The sequence below is a fragment of the Sciurus carolinensis genome, chromosome 4 (assembly GCF_902686445.1).
Source record: "Sciurus carolinensis chromosome 4, mSciCar1.2, whole genome shotgun sequence".
Classification (NCBI taxonomy): domain Eukaryota; kingdom Metazoa; phylum Chordata; class Mammalia; order Rodentia; family Sciuridae; genus Sciurus; species Sciurus carolinensis.
The window spans coordinates 94,718,294-94,737,613 of NC_062216.1; the positions used below are offsets into that span (position 1 = coordinate 94,718,294).

Sequence of the window (19,320 nt, forward strand, 5' to 3'; positions counted from 1 at the left end):
ACAGTCATGTTATTGGCATCTCTTAATCCTGGTGTCTCCTAGATTGAGTTTAAACATTTAATTTCTTACCTGGGCTTCTTGGATGCAGTCTGTAGGAACTCTGGTTCTGCTTCAGTTTGTCTGGCCTCCCAGACTGTTCAGTGTAAACCTGTGTGGAATTTTCCTTGGGCCCCTAATTTGAGTATTCTACCTTGCAATAGATGCATCTCCCCTTGGGTGTTGCTGAGTTGTGCTGCCAACTTGCCCAACACCTCAGGCACCTGGGATAATGGCTATAGCAGGCTGTGAGGGCCTGGGCAACTGAACATGGTGAAAATGGTTTCATAGTCCCGCCTTTCAATACAAGTCACCCACATAATCTGTCCTCTAAGGAATTTGCATTCCTGTACTGTGGACCTCTGTTGGGTGTGGTCTTGCAAATTCCTGAGATGCCCTGCAAGCTTCCTTCCTATTGTCCCCCTATATAGTAGTTAGAATGTCTTCTAGAGCTCTTATCTCTTCAACATACACACCTCCTGGGCCCCAGGGTCACACACATTTTCTCAATCACATGTCAGTTTTTCAGTGTGTTTAGCTCTGCTTTCTGCTCCTGATTCTTACAGTATACCAGTAAGTACAGAACTGCCTGCACTGTCCATGTCACTGATTGAATATTGTGCGTTTTTGAAATTTCCTTTGTACGATGAGTCCATCACTATTTGACTGCATACAGTTCTCAGGACCTGGTAAAATGTACCTACTTTTTTTTTTTTTTTTTTTTTTTTTTTTTGCAGCTATACCAGAGATGGCCTCTGGTCCAGTTTCCAACAAGCCCTTAGTTCCTTCTGAAACAACATAAGCATGGTACCTAGTCCTATGGTCATTCTAGTTTGCTGTGCTCACACTAGTATAGCCCATTAAACTTCAATGACAATTGAAGTTTTTCCAGCTTGTGTCTCTAATGTTTTCAGCATTGTTCCTGCAAACTATTTCCAAAAGGTTCTAATCACATGGTCAAGTCACTTATAGGAACAACCCTAAATGTTGTAATTAATTTCAGTTTCAGTTACCTTTTGCATCCTGTGACTAAAATACCAGGCAAGAAAGAAGAAAGGAAGAGGAAGAAATGTTTATTTGGCTGAGGGTTTCTGAGGTCTCAGTCCATAGATGAGTGATGTATTCTTGTGTCTGCAAAGTGAGGCAGTAGCGCACTGGGAAGAGCCCAGGGGAGCAGAGCTGCTCAAAAAATGATGGGTTCGGGAAGCAAAGTGAGAGGAAGGAGCAGCTGGAAGCACCCACATTCCACGTCACCCTCTGTGTGATCCTCCACCTTCAGCCCTGTCTCATGAGTCCACCGTTATCCACATTCACTGCCCTCCATCTTGGATGGACAGATTACGTTAGAGCCCTCATAAACTGGTTTTCCTCTGAACATTGTTAATAAGCGTTTGGGGGAGACACCTCCTATTCATAGCATAACACTTTGTGCCCATAACATGCTGCAAACATACCATGGTAGGTGAAGAGGGTCCCCTCTGTCATGTCACATCTGTGTCTAAAGGGTTCCTATCCTTAGAGAAGTGAGAGCCTGTTTGGTGAGAAGGAGAGCACCGCCTGCTCTAGGACAGGGGTGATGTGCTGAGGAAAAGAACTTTGAAGTAGTGTCATGGAAGGTCACAGGTGAGCTTCTCCTATCAGCATAGCCGGGGAGCATAGTCGAGATACTAGAAAAGACATGCAAGGGCAGATGGTTTGGGACCTGAGAATTTTTTCAGTTTGGAAGTTACCAAGGGGGAAAAGAGGTAGGGATGTGGGGAAAAGCTAGGGTGAGCACAATAGAACCCACCTAGTTTTTGGGGAAAGTGCCTACAGTGTGTATGTGGGTGGGTATCAGTGAGGACATCAAGGCCTTCCACCACTGCCAAGTAACCCAGATTCTGTCCTCTAGTTGGTAAGGTTGGTGGTATTTAGGTATCCATATCCCCACAACTGATTGAAAAATCTACTGCTGTATTTGACATGCTTTAAGACAAACTTTCATTGAGTATGACTGTGAGAACATTCGTGGTTGTTTTAAGTCAAAGAGAAATATAGGATTTTTTTTAGGGTAGGGGGCATGCTGAGGAGGGGTCTAAGGACAAATGGAGGAGAGCAAGTGACAAAGGGAAATGGGCTTTGGAGGAGCATGTGGGTGAGAAGGAGTGTGGATAATTAGTGTCCCTACCTCCTCCCCCCTGTGAAGGAGAGTTGGGGAAATAATAGAGGGGAAAGAAGTTCAAGATGGGATGGTGAGTGTGGGCACAGGAGGGGGAGCACGTAAGGGTGAGATCCCTGGCATGTAGGGGGAGGTGTGTTGTAGGAAATGCAGCTCGTCATCCCTTGAGGTTCCAGAACAGAGTGATGTTGCATGTCTAGTTTTTGGAGGGGTGCGCCCTGCAAGACGTCCTCCTCCTCCTGTGCTTTTCCCACTTGGGCTCATACCTTATTCCTAAGGTTGAAACCATGGGATTTTATACCGTTTCTGTCCACCAGGTCTCTGTCCCTGTGGCCTGTGTTTTCTTGTGCTCACATATTATCTGTCTGACAACGGCTTCAGTTCCTGGAGAAGTGCGGGTCTTTGTGGAAGCAGAGCTTTGTTTTTGCTCGGGGACCCACCAAGGCCCCCCTGCCCACTACCCTTGTCCCCCATCAGGGGCTGCTGATGGTTTGACCAGTGTCCTGCTCACTTCCCTAACTGATGGCATCAGGGAATGATTTGGCGATTGACTGACTCATAGCTCCCCAGTGACCCTGTCTTGCCCCTTTGCCACGCCTTTGCCACCTGGCCCCTTTCCCTTCCTCTAAGTATTCAGCACAGTCAATGTGATCATCTCATCCAAAACCTTTCGTGGTTCTGTTTCCTGTGTGAATCCTACGTGCATGGTGGGAACACTTATGATCTGCTGTCTTAGCAAGAAGCTAGCGCATGGCATCGGGAAGCTAGATCACTGTACTGTATGCAGCCATCCAGAACTTAGTGTGTAAGCATGCCTTCTTGAGATTTTCAGTGAGCTAAGAAGGATAGCATCTCATTTCCAGCTCCCCAGGGCAGTGTGACCATCCCTATGCTACTCAGACGTGTGTGTCAGTACCACAAAAATCACTGGTAGCAGATAGTATGCCAAGTGAATTCTCTCTGGTTTTCATGGGACATGAACATATGATGGTTGATTGATTTCTGTTTACCTGAGGGATTAATTGGTCATTTGATAGTGTGCTAAGTATGCCAGGGAATGGGTTGAAGATTATCAAATATCTTGTATTGCAACTAATCTCATTGAAGTATTTTTAAAAAATACCATCTTTGTACATATTTTCTGACATTCAGAGATTAAACCAGGTACTTCTGCTAGGCATTGCTGGTATGAACCTCATTTAGCTTTGTTGAATTCCGCAAGTTCTGTGGACAGGCTAGTGCAGGATGGAGCCATTCCACCCATTATTACTCAGGTGAGCATTAAATGCCAGTCATTGAAATGGTTGCGAAGCACACATGGTACGTATCCTTCCTTATTTGATTTCCAAAGTTTAGGCTCAATACTCTTCTTATCAAGTCTCATGGTGACACTTGCAACACCAAATCCAGGCATCCTTTTCAACTCTTCCATTTCCCTGCTAGAATATTTTCTGCATCTTAAAACTGTTGAAAAGAAAAATTGCAACACTTTGTAGCCAGCAGGTGAGTGCCTATAAGATCCAGGCCTCATATCATGGTACTGTTAGCAACAGTAAATGCACATTGTACCGCAAGTGCTTCCTGTATGAAACAGAGATAGTGACGTGTTCCTTGCAGAGTTTTGGGACTCCAGAAGTTGGTGAAGTCAGGGAGCAGTCAGAGGGGATTGGGGGTGTTCTCATGAGCCAGTGAAATGGGATGGAGCTCTCATAGGTGGAGAAGTGAGAAATCTGGTTGAGAAGAGACTTGTGTATGACATTGAGCATGCACTATATTTGTCAAAGGACCCTATTCCTTAATTTCTTCTCAACCTTGAAAATCATTTTGTCCCGAGCTGCACTATTCTGTCTACAGCCTGCAACCTTCATATGTGGACTTGGCTTGACCTCTTTTATTAAAAAAAGCTGTTTTTACTGAAAGTGCAGACATCTTGCTTTATTAATGTTAAGCTGGTGAAATATCTGGCATTTGTAGGTGGCCTGTGTGTGTGGAGGTAAGGAAGGGAGGGAGGGTGTTGCTAAGGAATTTGAAATTGAGGGAAGGAAGGTCTTTGGGATTAGACACTCATGTGCTTTTCACGTGAATGATGAAGGTGACCCAGGGTGGTAGTAGGAGCTGGAGGAGGAGGACATTTGAGGGAACCTGTGGTGAGCGAGGAAGATGACAGTGGCCATTGGAGGTGAATTGGCAACAGAGGGAGAGTCAGCAAGAAGGGTGAGTCCAGGCTTCCTCCAAGAGGCTGACTTGTAGGGGCTCTATTAAGGCTACTTGAAAAAGAGTTACTGAGAGAACCTTACAGTGGGTTGAGAGTGTACCTGGTTAATTCAAGGTGTGCTGAAAGACACCTAAGCTTTGGTGATATGGCTTCAGTGGGAAAATACTGGTCAGTGAGAGTTGACTCCAAACCTCCCTCTGGGATTCTCTGTGAATCAAGGATTGCAGCCATGCTCGGGAACTTGATGACTAACACCACCAGCACCAGCACGACCCAGAGCATCTATGCAGTACCTGTTTTGTGTCATTCCTTCTCCCAAGAACTCTATGAAGTGTGAGGAACCATCTCCGTCATCTTATGAATCAAGGAATTCAACATTTCAGTTGATTAGGCAGCATTCCCAGGTGTTCCTTTGGTGCCCCATGGGTCCCTAAGGCCAACCAACTTGGTAACACCCACCAGCATGCCAGAAGCAGTGTGGTTTGCCAGGATCATCTGGACTGCTGTTGGAGGGTGCCAAACACTCTCAGTTGGAATGGGATTGTCCTGTGGTTCTCTGTGGAGGCCACTTGCTCAAGACCCAGAAGTTTCTCCAAAAGCATACTGTGGGAGACAGGCAGGTATCCTGCTACCTTCGGGCGATGAGGAGATGAGTTCATGGTGAAAGAGGATAAAAGGCGTGAACTAATACAATACCTGAGATGGGGGGATACGGTAAGAAGGGATGGTGCGGGAGAGATCCAGAATGGCTGTGGATTAGGAAGCATACTGTAGCACCCAGGAAGTCCTGAGAATGTGTACCACTCTCGTGCAGGCCACATGCGCTTTATACCTGGGCCTGCATTATATGATGGAAGAGGAGGACAGTGTGAAAAACAAAATCAACAACATTTTTTATTGGGAAAAAACAAAACCTTGAAAGCTTGGGGACCATTTGCGGGGATTTCTAGGTGGAGGGATTATGAGGTTGGTTTCTCTTCCCTCTAATGAACATCTTTTCTTTGGTTCCAGTAGACTGGTTTCCTTGTAGGCTGCTTCTGGGCGCTTTCTCCCTGGTAGGGAGGAGGCCACCCGCTTCCTGAGCCAGTGCATGATGGACCTGATGTTGAGACAGGATGTGCTTTCAGAGTGGGCAGGTGAGTCCTCCTTCTTTGCCTGCCCAGCTGAGACTGAGAGGCTGTCTGCAGAGCCAGTCTCCTGGCATATCATCTGTCAAGAGAAAAAGAATGAGTTAGACACATGTAACATCAGTGGCAGTGAAGGCAGTATTTCCTTATTTGTGGAAATTCAATTTTTATTCTTCTCACAAACAGTCCAAGGTAAGTGTGAACTTTCAGTAATCCTTGAGCATTAAACAGAGCACACGCAACCAGACTTTCTCACAGACATGCACACACTCACACACAATACAGAGTTCACTGCACACCAAGTTTCTTTGATTCAATCATATGTCCCTCCCCGACTCTTGTGTCTCTCAGTGGTCCGTGGTCTTTTCCTTACACCTCTTGCCCAGCTCTCATTGTTGCTGTCCTCCTCCTCTCTTTGCTCATCTCTTGGTGTACTGGGGTGTGTCCCTGCTTCGCAGCAGGTAGAAGAAGTGACTCCATGCTGTCCACCCTGCCACCCCACTGGGCCTATCCCTGGCTCTGCAATCCAGCAGCTCCATGCTCACCTCAAGCGGTTCCTCTTCTTCCAGGCCGGGTGAACTGTCTGGACACGTGCCGAGGTGTTCATTTTCTGGTGGTTCCCACTTGGGCAAGGCCTGGGAAGCCTCGTGTTCTTGACCACTGCCGTGACCCATCTGGGGAGAGGCGCTAGTAGTGCCCGGTGGGAGAGCCTCGTCCAGAGGAGAGTCGGAGAACACAGGGTCACCGTCTTTGTCATCTTTCTCCTTGTCTAGCAATGCCCTGAGGCCTTTTGTTAGATCCCGCAGTTTGCCCAGATTCTGGTTTATCCTCTGCATCCTCTGGTAGTCTGCACTGAGGTCCAGAGTAGCCCTGGAGTCTTCCTGGTGGGAGCCCCCCGAAGCCTCCACTGCCTGCACGATGGGTGGTTCACAGAGCTTCTCTGGGCCGTGCTGAATTTGTTGTCGTCTCCCGAAGGGCATCCTTCCAGCTTCAGTCTCCCGTGACTCTTGGGTAGGAGGGAGGAAGTGGCAGGAGGAACACTCAGAGTTGGAGTCCTCAGAGGAGGTCGTGTCCTTCCAGTCAATGGTGTCCTCTTCGAGGAAAGAGCCTATGGCGAGGCTCGGGTTTGATTTGGATTTGGAAAGGCAGTGCTGTTGGTCAGTGCAGTTGCAGTTGTAGGATGAATCTTCCATGGTGCTCAAATCCCACTTCTCCCTCAACTCGGGAAGCTTGAAAAGAAAAACACAAAGCTTGACATGGGGTTTGGGAAGAGAGTCATGCCTCTACCAATGATTTCCTCTTCCTGTTCCGTTCCTAACTGTTCCACTATGTGTGAAGTGCATCGTGTGTGTGCAGTCTCCCGTCAAGGGCACAAGAGGCAGACCTTGCTCTTTGTAATTGGAGCGTATAATAACCGTCTGTCCTGAAAGTCTCTACCCTTTACCTCCCATGCTTTGTCTTATTTTAGTTGAAAGAACTTCCTGTTATACATGAGAGTTGAATCCCCTTAAAAAATGCAGGAAAGTGTGAACTAGAATATAAATTCTGCCCTGATGCCATGATGCGGAGGAAGCGATAGCATTCCTAAAAGAATTTCGTGGATTTCCTCCTAATCTTTTCCTCTGTCCTCATACATACATACTTGCATGAGTGATTGATGTATCTCTATACGCACACCCAGATACATGTGGAGTCACATCAGTAGTGAGATCATGAAATATGGCAGCACAGCCAGCAAGAAACTCATATATGCCTATTGGTAGTTCTTAACCCTGTTCTTATTATTGATAGTTCAGTGATGACTTAATCAGGACCTTTAGTTTCAGTACCCTTGACCCTTAGAGTACCAAGACAAGTAACACCTGCCTTATTTTTCTAAATATTATTTTGAACTCATAGGTGTACCTGGAACCTTTAATGAATTTTATTTAAATCATTCATTCGTTTATTAATTTTTGTTTATATGGTGCTGAGAATGGAACCCAGTATCTCACACATGCCAGGCAAGCGCTCTTACCCCTGAGCTCCAGCCCCAGGCCCTACCAGTTGTGTCACTGACCTCAGTCAGTACCTCCCTATCTCTCTCTCTGTGAGGGTCTCTCTCTTCAAATTCCTACTCTTTAGATCCCTGGACAAAAGGTCACAATATGTCAATGTCTGATGAGAGATGCCAGTGAGTTTGTTTCTAGAACGTACAGCTGTTGAAATGCCCATTCTCCCCTCGTCTGATGGCATCTCTATATAAGCTTTCTGCATTTTTTCCTAGGAAGTAAGTGGGGAAGTACAAGCGCACTGACTCCCTCTCCCTTCTTCCCTACATCCCTCCTTCTCTCCCTCTCTCTCCTTTTCTGTCTCTCTCTCTTTCTGTCTGTCTCTCTCACTCATGCAAACAGAGATTCAGAGAAGCACACACGCACACACAGAAACACAGAGAAACCCACAGAAACAGAGACACTCACACTTTGATGGTGAGTCTCGCCGATCATTGACTGCTGCCTGTAGGAATAGATGCTCCTAATTCCAGTGGCATAAGCTGGGCATCCAAAGCCCTTCAGCTCCTCCATCCCAGTCGCTAAAACACCCACTGTTGGACGTCTATGTTCTGATACCGTTGGCTCCCATGGCAACAGAGGTACACATAGGCGTGAGTGTGGAAGGGGTTAAGAGGGTGCAGAAAAGCAAAGGACCCATGCCTTTATTTTCAGTCAGTTTTTTGCATCACTGTGAACTAAATGCATAATAAGAACAAGTTAGGTTTGGGAGGGTTTACTTGGGTCTCATGTTTTCAGGGGTGTCAGCATAAGGTAGACCTACTGCTTTGCTCTGGGTAGTAGTTGAAGCCTTGCGTCATGGGTGAAGGGCCTTGAGGAGGTGAGGTGCTTTGCTGATGGTAGCCCTAAGAAAGTGTCAGAGAAGAAGGGCTATGGGGAGAATGGCACTTTCAGGACATCCCTTAGGGCACCCACCACTTGGAGCCCTGTCTCAATTGCCTATAGTTACCCCTCAGTTGGTTCATTCAGACATGGACTGATCAGGTTATGGCTCTCACAATCTACCATTTTTCCTGCGAATATTATTGCATTCACTTGCGCTTCTAGGGGGCCCCTCATATACAAAGCATACTCTTTATCCTCAGTTCCCTAATCACAACTGTCCATGTCATGGTAGGAAAAGCCTTAGTACCTTTGCAAGGGTCCCATGGTCTTAGCAGATCCAGCAGGGCCCCAGGATCATGTTTGAGTCTTATGCCTCTCTGAGACTATAAGATGTTGAGTGTGAGCACTTGTGAACTAAAAAGCAAGTTGACTATATCCACCACACAGTGGTGCAGAACAGATATTCCCTTGGTGAAAGGGAGAAATTCGATTGTGGCAGAAGGAAGGGTTGTGTCCATACTAACAGCAACACCCAGTATGGAAACTGGTGCCCTCTTTCTGAGAAAACCACCTGGGTTGTATGTTGGTGAGATGTTAATTTGAAAGGACTTCATGAGCCCTTTCTCTTTGACCTGGCTGGTAGCGTGCCCACGGACTCAATGTAGTCAGTATCTCTCTGCAGCTCCCAGTTTTTCTCAGCAGACAGTCATGTTATTGGCATCTCTTAATTCCTGGTGTGTCCTTCTGAGCTTGAGCCTCATCCTTTGAACTTCATATATGGGTTCGTGGACACCGCAGTCTGCAGGGATTCTGTTTTTGGTACACTTTGTCCACCTTCTCAGTCTCTTCATTCGAAATCTGGGGGCAATTATCCACTGCGCCCTAATTAGAGCATTCTGCATTGCAGTTGAGACATCGCCACTTTGATGAGGCCAGGTTCTGCGCCCAAGAGGCACAGTATGTCAGGCAGCTGGGAGAAGTGCTGTAGCAGGTCCTGGGGGCCTGGGCAGCTGAACCATGTTGAAAACAACTTCTGTTTGCCCCCACCTCCTATTGGAAGCAGGTGACCTACATATAATGTCTTCTGTAAGGAAGGTGCTGTATGGACTCTGGACCCTTGTTGGGTTTGGACTTGCAATTTCCTGAGATGCCCTCCAGGCTGCCTTCCAAGTTTTGTCCCTTCATATGGTACTTGGCATGTCTTCCAGAGATGTTTTCTCTTCAACAGACATATATCCCTGGCCCATGTGTCACATAGGTTTGTGGTGAAATGTCAGTGTTTCAGTGTCTTTAGTCTATTTCCACTCCTCATTCCCAGGTAAAGCCTTCAAGCAAATGTCTGCCCTGTCCGTGCAACCGACCTGATATTGTGCTGTCTTGAAATTTCTTTTCTCAAACATGTCTATTCCTCTTGATTTATGCCTCCCAGCAAAAATCAAGCACATGTGGGAAAGTCCATGTGCTTTTTTCCAGAGTATAGTACCGGTGACTCTAGCCCAATTGCCAACCCAGCCCTCATGTTTTCTGATACTTCAGGATCTCAGTACCTTTTCCTGTTTGTGTCCTGGCCTTCTGAGCTTTCACTAGAATTACCCATTGAACTGTCTTCATTTGCCTTGTTTTGAAGTATATGCAGGTTTATTTCTACCATTTTCCGAAGTGCTACTGCAAACCACGTGCACAGGATACTTAAAAACATATTAAAATCAGTCATGGCAATAACCTGATATCCAAATATTTTGGTTCTGGTTACCTCTTGCCTGCCACGACCAAAATGCCTGGAAAACATTTTAGATGGGGGCAAGTTTATTTCTGGCTCATGGTTTTCTGAAGTCTCAGTCCGTAGATGGCTGAATGCATTCCTGTGCCCTTAAAGTGTGGCAGTACAGCCCAAGGAATGGTGTGTGCAGGAGAGCTGCTCAAGCTACAGTGGGTTGGGAAGCAAAGGGAGAAGGAGGAGCAGCAGGAAACACCAATCCTCCAGATAACTCCCCCTTGTGATTCTCCAACTTCAGGCCTGTGTCAAGTGCCCACAGTTATCCCCATTCACTCCCCTGTAAGTAGGATGAATGGATTCCATTAGAGCCCTCATAATCTACTGCTTTGTCTTCTAAAGATTGTTGTGTTAACAGGAGGTTTGGGGAGAGGCCTTCTATTCATATCATAAGACATTGCTCCCTTAATATGATGGATACACAGTGTGGAGGGTGAAGAGGGCCTGCCTAGAGGAGAGGGGAAGGCATGCCATGATGCATTCCTTGGTCTTGTCATGACTGTGTCTAAGAGGGTTCCTGTCCTTAGGGAAGTGAGTGCCTGTTTGGTGAGAAAGAGAACAACATCTGCTGTAGGACAGTGTGATGTGCTCAGGAAAAAGACTTTGAAGTAGTGTCCTGGAAGTTCATGAAGAGCCTCTGATATTACCACATGGAATGCTAGAAGAGCTGGAGGAGAAGGACCTTTGAGGGATCTTGTGGTGTGAGGAAAAGGACTTGAATTGTTGAGAACAGAGAGAGTCAAGAATAGGGAGTCAAGATTTCCTCCTAGATGGGCACCTGTAGGTACAGTTTTAATGATACTTGCAAGGCAATTTGAGAACCGTGCAGTGAGTTGAGAGATTAGTTGGTTAAGTCAAGTTCTGCTGCATAAAATGTAACCCATATTATAATGGCTTCAGGGAGAAAAACAACTCAATGGGAGCTGATTCCCAGTCTCTCTCTTAGGTTTTCCATGACTCAGCAGTCATAAAGGGGCTGTCTGGGGTTGTGGCTCAGTGGAAGAGTATTTGCCTAGCATGTGTGAAGTACTGGGTTCGGTTTGCAGTCTTTCATATGAATAAATAAAGTTCATTGATAATTTAAAATGTATATATATGTATATAAATATATATATATGAGATATCCCCTGGAAAATGACCAGCCCCACCACAAACAGCATATGGAGTACTTGCTTCATGTCATTCATTCTCCCAAAACCATGTTGTTGATGGTGCCATCTCCCTCATCTTAGGAATGAAGAAAGAGAGGCTTAGGGTGGTTAAGTGGTAATCCCACCCTCCTGTTCCTCCTCTGTGCACTCTTTGGTCCAACCAACTTGACAGAGCCAACCATTGTGCCAGGACATGTCAGAGCCACAGGCCAGAACCAGACTGCTTTCTGAGTGTCCAAAACACTATCAACTAGGATGAGCTTCCCCAGTACCTCCCTGTCCACTGCCACTTGTGCAAGACCCAGATGTTCCTCCAAACCATCCTGCCATGTGGTAATCTGACAGGTGTCCTGCAGCCTTCTGGCAGTGCGGAAATGAGTTAATGAAAAATATACTAAAGCACATGAAATGGGGGAAAATGCAGTAAGACAGGTTGTTGGGAGAGAGAAAGAGTACCTTTGGTTTAGGAATCATGCAATGACCTGAGATAATCTGGGAATGCATACCACTCTTCTAGACAACATATATAAATTGAACCTGGGCCCACATTGTATGATGGAAGAGGAGGAAGACATGAACAACAATAACACTTTTTATTCTGAATAAACAAAACCATGGGACTTTTGAATAGGGGTTGTCAAAAACATTAACATAGTGACTATGTAGGGTTTCCTAACTGGAGGATTACTGAGGTTGGATTCTCTGGCCTCTAAGGAAAGAAGGTTTCTTTGGATCCAGCAGACTGGGGTCCTTGTCGGCTGTGTCAGGGCGCTTTCTCCTTCGTCGGGAGGAGACCACCCTCTTCCTGAACCAGCGCACCATGGACCTGAGGTTCAGACAGGATATGGTTTTTGAGTGGGAAGACGTGTCCCCCTCGGTTGACTGCCCTGATGAGACTGAGAAGGTATCTTCAGTGCTCGTCTCCTGGCTTATGACCTGGCAAGAGAAAGAGGATGAGTTGGAAACGTGTAATGTCATCAGCAACGAAGTCAAATCTAATTTTTTTCTCACCCAAATAGCCCAATTGTGAATGTATACTTTAAGTACTCATTCATCATTAGACACACACACACACACACACACAAAATGACACACAGTATATTTAAAAAATAATATCGTCATCAGTCCTTCTCTGTGTTCCTCCCCCTCTTGTGTCTGTGAGTGTTCCTTGGCATTTTTCTGTTTCCCAGCTCCCTCCCTTGCTGCCATCCTTCTCTCCTTGCCCATGTCTTGTTGTACTGGGGTCCATCTCTGCTTCACAGCAGGTAGAATGACTGACTTGATGCTGTCCAGTCTGGCACCCTGACTGGGCCTACCCCTTGCTCAGAAATCAAACAGCTCCCTGCTCACCTCAAGAAGTTCATCTTGCCTTTGCCTGGGTGAAATATCTGGAAATGGGATGATGTCTTCATTTTGTGATGGTCTCCATTTGGAAAAGACCCACTCATCCTCTTGTTCTTGACTACTCTCCTGATCCATGTAGACAGAGGCACTGGTGGATGACTGGAAATCCTCATCCAGAGAAGAATCAGAGCACACAGTGTCGTCGTCTTCATCATCTTTCAGATTCTCTCGATAGGCATTAAGGTATCTCATTAGACCTTCCAGTTTCCAGACACTCTGGTTTCTCCTCCCTTGTGGGTTCTTGTCCACTGCCTGGTTGTCTCCATGGAGATCCACTGTAGCTGGTGAGTCTTCATAGGAGGAGCCCAGATAAACGTCCAGGACCTGGACGATGGGTAGTTCACAGAGCTCCTCCGAGTTGTCATGAGTTTGTTCTCGTCTCCCCATGGGCATCCTTCCACTTTCAGTCACCCATGGCTCTTGCACAGGAGAGAGCAAGGAGCAGAAAGAATCCTCAGAAGTCGAATCTTCAGAGGAGGTACTGTCCTCAAAGGTGGGATAGCCTCCAAAGAAGTTCGGATTTGATTTGTCTTTGGAAATGCAGCCTTCTTTGTTGGCGAAGTTGCTGCTGTAGGATGTATCTTCCATGGTACAGAAATCCCAGTTGTGACTCAATCTGGAATCTGAAAAGAAAGAATACCTTGAAATAAGGTTTTGGTAGAGTGTCATGCACTTTAGCAATTGTTCCCATTCCAATTTCCATTCATTACTGTTCCACTCTGTCAGATTCACATCCTATGTTTGCACTCTCCAGTCAAGGGCAGAAAGGCAGACTTTCTCTTTTCTATGGTAGTGTGTAATGACCCTCTGTACTGAGCATGTCCACCTGTTACCTCTTATTCTTGGTCATTTTTCAGTTGGAAGATCTACCTATCATTCAGCAGATATGAATAAAAGTGGAAAAATACTGGAAAGTGTGAATTTGAAAAGAAATGCTGCTGTGATATGACGATCCAGAAATGAGTACACTTCATGAGAGAATTTGGTGATTTCCACATAATCTTTCCTTTTTCTCCATACACACATACTTGTATGAAGGTACCTTGTACATATATGTACATGTCCAAATATATGTGGAGTCACATCAGTAGAGAGATTATTAAATATGATAGCACAGCCAGTAAGAAACACATATATGAGTATTGTTTGATTCTTAAACCTAATCTTATTAATGCTGCTTCAGCAATCGCTTATTTATGACCAATAAGTTATGTGTTCATTTTGCCTTAGATTTCTAAGACCTCCTTTCACAATTGTCTTATTAATCTCAGTCAATACTTCTTTATCTATCATTCTCTGACTGTCTTCTCTCTTCATATTCCTATTTGTTGGGTCATTGGACCAAAGCTCACAAACACATTAAAGTCTTAGATGTTTGCTACTTAATTTCTCTCCAGAAAGTACAGGTGTTTAAATGCCATCATCTGGTGGCATCTTTATTCCAGCATATTCTGTATGGCCCAGCATGTGATTGCGGATAGGTGCAGGCACAGTGTATCTCTCTGTCTCTCTCTCTCTCTTTCTCACACACACACACACACACATACACTCACATTGAAGAGTAGTCACACTGAATTCAGATTGCTCCCCAAATGAAGAGATGCTGCCAGATCCAGTGGCATAAGTCGGATAACGGAGGTCCTTCAGATCCTTCGTCCCAGTGGCTTCAACATCCAACTGTTAGAAGACTGTGTTCTGAGACAGTTGGTTACCATGGCAACAGAAGAGTCTTTTGCCATATGTGTGAAGGAAAACCGCAAGGACCTATGCCTTTATTTTGATTCAGTTTTTGCCTCACTGTAGCCAAAACACATGATAAGAACAACTTAGAGGTGGTACAGTTGATTTAGGGTTCATTTTTCAGAGCCCTCAGTAAATAGAAGGCCAGCTTCTTTGCTCTGGTTTCATGTTGAGGCAGCACATCCTGAGGACAGGGCCCAGGGAAGGAGAACTTCTCTACGGATGGTGGGTTAGGAAGCTGACTGAGTGGAAGTTTCCACAGGAAGAATAGCACTTTTCAAGTCAAAGCTTCAGTAACCCACCACTTTCCAGCATGTCCTTCTTGCTTACAATTCCCACTCAGTTGCACTGATTAGGATCTGACTCTAATAATCTACTCATTTTCCGCTGAATACTATTCCATTACCTTGAGCTTCTAGGGGTCCGCTCATATACAATCCGTAACATTCTTTCCCTGGTCCCTAATAGCTACTGTCTGTCTCCCAGTAGAAAAATCATTTAGTTCCTTTACAAGAGTTCCATACTGTTAGCAGTTGTAGTACTGCTCAAAAGTCATGTTCAATTTAGTGTCCCCTATTGACTCAGAGGAAGAACTTGGTGATATCGAAAGTAATTTTCCTTTATGCAATATACAGTGGCATTGAATAAATATTCCCTTTTGGGAAAGGAGAAGTGTTTTTGTAGCAGAAATGAAGGTTTGTGTTAAAATTCACACCACCAAAACCCAGTATTTACGTCAAACTGGTCCCCTGTTTCTGAGAAAATCACCTGGGCTAGATGGTTGTGAGTCGTTAATTTGAATGGGCTTTGTCAGCAGTGCCCATTTAAACTGGCTTGTAGCATGCCCATGGACTCTATGTAGACTGTATCTCTTGCAGCACCTAGGATTTCTCAGCAGACAGTCATGTTATTGGTATCTCTTAATGTCTGGTTTCTCCTTCTAGATTGTGTTTAAACATTTAATTTCATACCTGGGCTTCTTGCATGCAGTCTGTAGGAACTCTGGTTCTGCTTCAGTTTGTCTGGCCTCCCAGACTGTTCAGTGTAAACCTGTGTGGATTTTTCCTTGGGCCCCTAATTTGAGCATTCTGCCTTGCAATAGATGCATCTCCCCTTGGGTGTTGCCGAGTTGTGCTGCCAACTTGCCCAACACCTCAGGCACCTGGGATAATGGCTATAGCAGGCTGTGAGGGCCTGGGCAACTGAACATGGTGAAAATGGTTTCATAGTCCCGCCTTTCAATACAAGTCACCCACATAATCTGTTCTCTAAGGAATTTGCATTCCTGTACTGTGGACCTCTGTTGGGTGTGGTCCTGCAAATTCCTGAGATGCCCTGCAGGCTTCCTTCCTATTGTCCCTCTGTAGATCTTACCATGTCTTCCAGAGCTGATATCTCTTCAACATAACACACCTCCGGGGACCCAGAGTCTCACACATTTTCTGGATCACATGTCAGTTTTTCAATGTCTTTATGTCTGCTTTCTGCTCCTGATTCTCACAGTAAGCCAGGTAGTACAGCACTGCTTGCAGTGTCCATACCAATGACTGAACATTGTGCCGTGTTGAAATTTGTTTGTGTGATGAGTCTATCACTATTAAGCCTCAAAAAGTTCTCAGGACGGGGGCAGAAAATACCTCCTTTACTTTTCTTTTTTTTTTTTGACAGATTATACCATATATAGCCTCTAGTCCATTTTCTAACCAAGCCCTCATTTTCTTCTGAATCCTCATGAGTACAGTACCTAGTCCTATTGGGATTCTGCTTGCTGTGCTCTCACTAATATAGCCCATTAAACTTCAGTGACAATATTTTGAAGCTTTTCCACTTGCATCTCTAATCTTTTGAGCACTGTTCCTGAAAACCATTTCCACAGTTCTGAGCCACATGGTCAAGTCAGTCATAGGACAACCCTAAATCTTGTCACTAATTTCAGTTTCAGTCACCTTTTGCATGTTGTGACTAAAATACCATAGAAGAACATCATAGAGGAGGAAATGTTGATTTCTGGCTAAGAATTTCTGAGGTCTTAGTCCGTAGATCACTGAATTCAATCCTGTGGCCCAAAAGTGAGGCTGTACTATCCAGGAAATGGCCCAGCGGAGGAGAGCTACTGAAGCAATGGTGGAGTTGGGAAGCAAAGAGAGAGGAAGGAGCAGCTGGAAGCACCGACCCTCCAGGTCATGCCCCTCTGTGATCCTCCACATTCAGCACTGTCTTACATACCCACAGATATCTCAGTCACTCCCCTCCAAGTAGTATGTGGGGATTATGATAGAGACCTCATAATGTACTGCTTCCTCCTCTGAACATGGTTGTGTTCAGAGGAGTTTGGTGAGAGGCCTCCTATTCATAGCATAGGTTTGCTCCCTTAACGTGTTGCCAACATAGTGTGGTGGGTGAACATAGCTTGCAGAGTGAGGAAGCCATGCCATGATGTATTACCTGGTCATGTCCTGTCTGTGTCTAAGACATTTCACGTTCTTAGGGAAGTGGGAGTCTGTTTGTTGAGAGGAGAGCATCAGCTGCTCTAGGACAGGGTGATGTGCTGAGGAAAAGAACTTCCAGTGTCATGGAAGGTCAAAGAAGAGCCTCTCCTATCACCATGCCGGGGGAGAGCCGTGAGGGTATCAGGAAAGATGTGCCAGGCCCGATGGTTTGCTTCCTGAGATTTTCTGTCCGTTCAAAAGTTGCTGAGGTGAAAGAGAGCTAGTGTTGTGTGGAAGGGACCCAAGGAAAGGAAGGGTGAGCGCAAGAGAACGGACCTAGTGTTTGGGGAGAGTGCGTGCAGTGCGGTATGTGGGAGGGTGTCAGTGAGGAAGTGAGGACATGAAGGCCTTCCACCATAGCCAAGCAACCCTGATTTTGTCCTCTCAGTTGGTAAGGTGGTGTTCAGGTATCCCGTATCCCCCCAAGTTTTGAAAATATAATGGAGTATTTGACATGATTTAAGCAGACATTCATTGAGTTTGACTGTGAGAACATTGAAGGTTGTATCAATGCAAATAGAAATATAGGTTTTTAGGGTAGGAGCTGGTGTGGGGAGGGGTTGAAGGACAAATGTAGGAAAGCAAGTTGCAAAAGGAAATAGGTATTGCAGGAGCATCTGTGTGAGGAGGAGTGGAGGAGGATGTGGTGTAAAATTAGTGTCCCTAAGTACTCCCCACCGTGAAAGAGGAATTGGGAATTAACAAGGGGAAGAAGTTCAAAATGGGATGGTGAGTGTGGACAGGGAGGGGGATACATGTGGTGGAAAGTGTTTTGTAGGAAATGCATCATGTCATCACTTGAGTTCCTGGAACAGAGTGATATTGTGTGTGAAGTGGTTGGAGTGGTGTGCCCTGCAAGACCTCCTCCTCCTCCTGTGCATTTGGGCTTGTGCCTTATTCCTGAGGTTGAAACCATGGGATTTTATAGCATTTCTGTCCACCAGGTGTCTGTCCCTGTGGTCAGTGTTTTCTTGTGTCACATGTGATCTGTGCCGTTCCTGGAGAAGGGCAGGTCTTTGTGGAAGCAGAGATTTGCTTGTGATTGGGGGCCTACCAAGGCAACCCCCATGATTTCCCTGATCCCCCATCAGGGGCTGCTGATGATTTGACCAGTGTTCTGCTCACTTCCCTTCCTGTTGGCATCAGGGAATGATTTGGAGATTGACTGACTCACGGTTCACCAATGACCCATCTTGCCCTTTGCCACGCCATTGCTTCCTGACCCTTTCCCATCCTTTAGGTATTCAGTAAAGTCCATGTGATCAGCACATCCAACACCTTTCATGGTTCCATTTCCAGTTGAATCCTGCGTGCATAATGCCAGCACTTATGATCTGCGGTCTTAGCAAGAAGCTAGCTCATGGAATTAGAAAGCAAGGTCAGTGTACTGCATGCCAACTGTCCTCAATTTAGAGTGTAAGCATCCCTTCTTGAGATTTTCAGAATACTGAACAGGATAGCATCTCATTTCTAGCTCCCCAGGGCAGTGTGACTGTCCCTATGCTACTCAGATGTGTGTCAATACCACAAAAATGACTGGTAGCAGATAGTATGGTAAGTGAATTCACTCTGGTGTTCATGGGAGATGAGCATACCCTTGTTGATTTTATGTTCTGTTTCCCTGAGGGTTTGATTGGACATTCGATAGTGTGCTAAGTATGCCAGGGAATGGGTTGAAGAGTATCAACAATCTTGTAACACAGCTAATCTCATTGAAGTCCTTTTGAAATCTATCATCTTTGTACATATTTTTTTCTGCCATTCTGAGCTTAAACCAAGTATTTCTGCTAGGCATTACTGTTATGAACCTCATTTAGATTTGTTGAATTCCCCAAGTTCTGTGGCCAGGGTAGTGCAGGATGGGTCATTCCTTCCCATATTACTAAGGTGAGCATTAAATGCCAGTCATTGAAATGGTTGCCTAGCTCACAAGGTACATGTCCTTCCTTATTTGATTTCCAAAGTTCAGGCTGAACACAAGTCTTCCCAAGTGTCATGGTGACACTTGCAACACCAAATTCAGGCAACCGTTTCAACTCTTCCATTTCCCTGCTAGAATATTTTCTGCATCTTCTAAAACTGTTGAAAAGAAAAATTGCACCACTCTGTAGCTAGCAGGTGAGTGCCTATAAGATCCAGGCCCTGAATCATGGTGCTTCTAGCAACAGTAAATGCACTTTGTACCTGCAATTGCTTCCTGTATGAAACAGAGATAGTGATGTGTTCCTTGCAGAATTTTTCGGACTCCAAATGTTGAAGAAGTCAGGGAGCACTCAGAGAGGATTGAGGGTGTTCTCGTGAGCCAGTGAAATGGGATGGAGCTCTCAGAGGTGAAGAAGTGAGAAATCTG

The 19,320-nt window shown here is 45.5% G+C and overlaps 1 protein-coding gene across 1 annotated transcript; it reads right to left on the minus strand.

The window, feature by feature from the left end:
* Positions 1–12,021: 12,021 nt before the first annotated feature.
* On the minus strand, positions 12,022–13,329 carry LOC124982831 (uncharacterized protein C12orf71 homolog). The gene is made up of 2 exons (XM_047549738.1): positions 12,688–13,329; positions 12,022–12,273 (listed from the first exon to the last, which is right to left on the minus strand). Exons 1-2 carry the CDS (start codon positions 13,327–13,329, stop codon positions 12,022–12,024), a joined length of 894 nt encoding a protein of 297 aa, XP_047405694.1.
* Between the last annotated feature and the right edge of the window lie 5,991 nt (positions 13,330–19,320).

What these genes read in the sequence shown, in the direction of transcription:
- LOC124982831 (XM_047549738.1), bottom strand. Translation starts at nt 13,329, where the DNA reads ATGGAAGATACATCCTACAGCAGCAACTTCGCCAACAAAGAAGGCTGC. An exon ending in GGCAAGATGAACTTCTTGAG is followed by an intron (nt 12,274 to 12,687) that starts GTGAGCAGGGAG and finishes TTCTCTTGCCAG; the next exon opens with GTCATAAGCCAGGAGACGAG.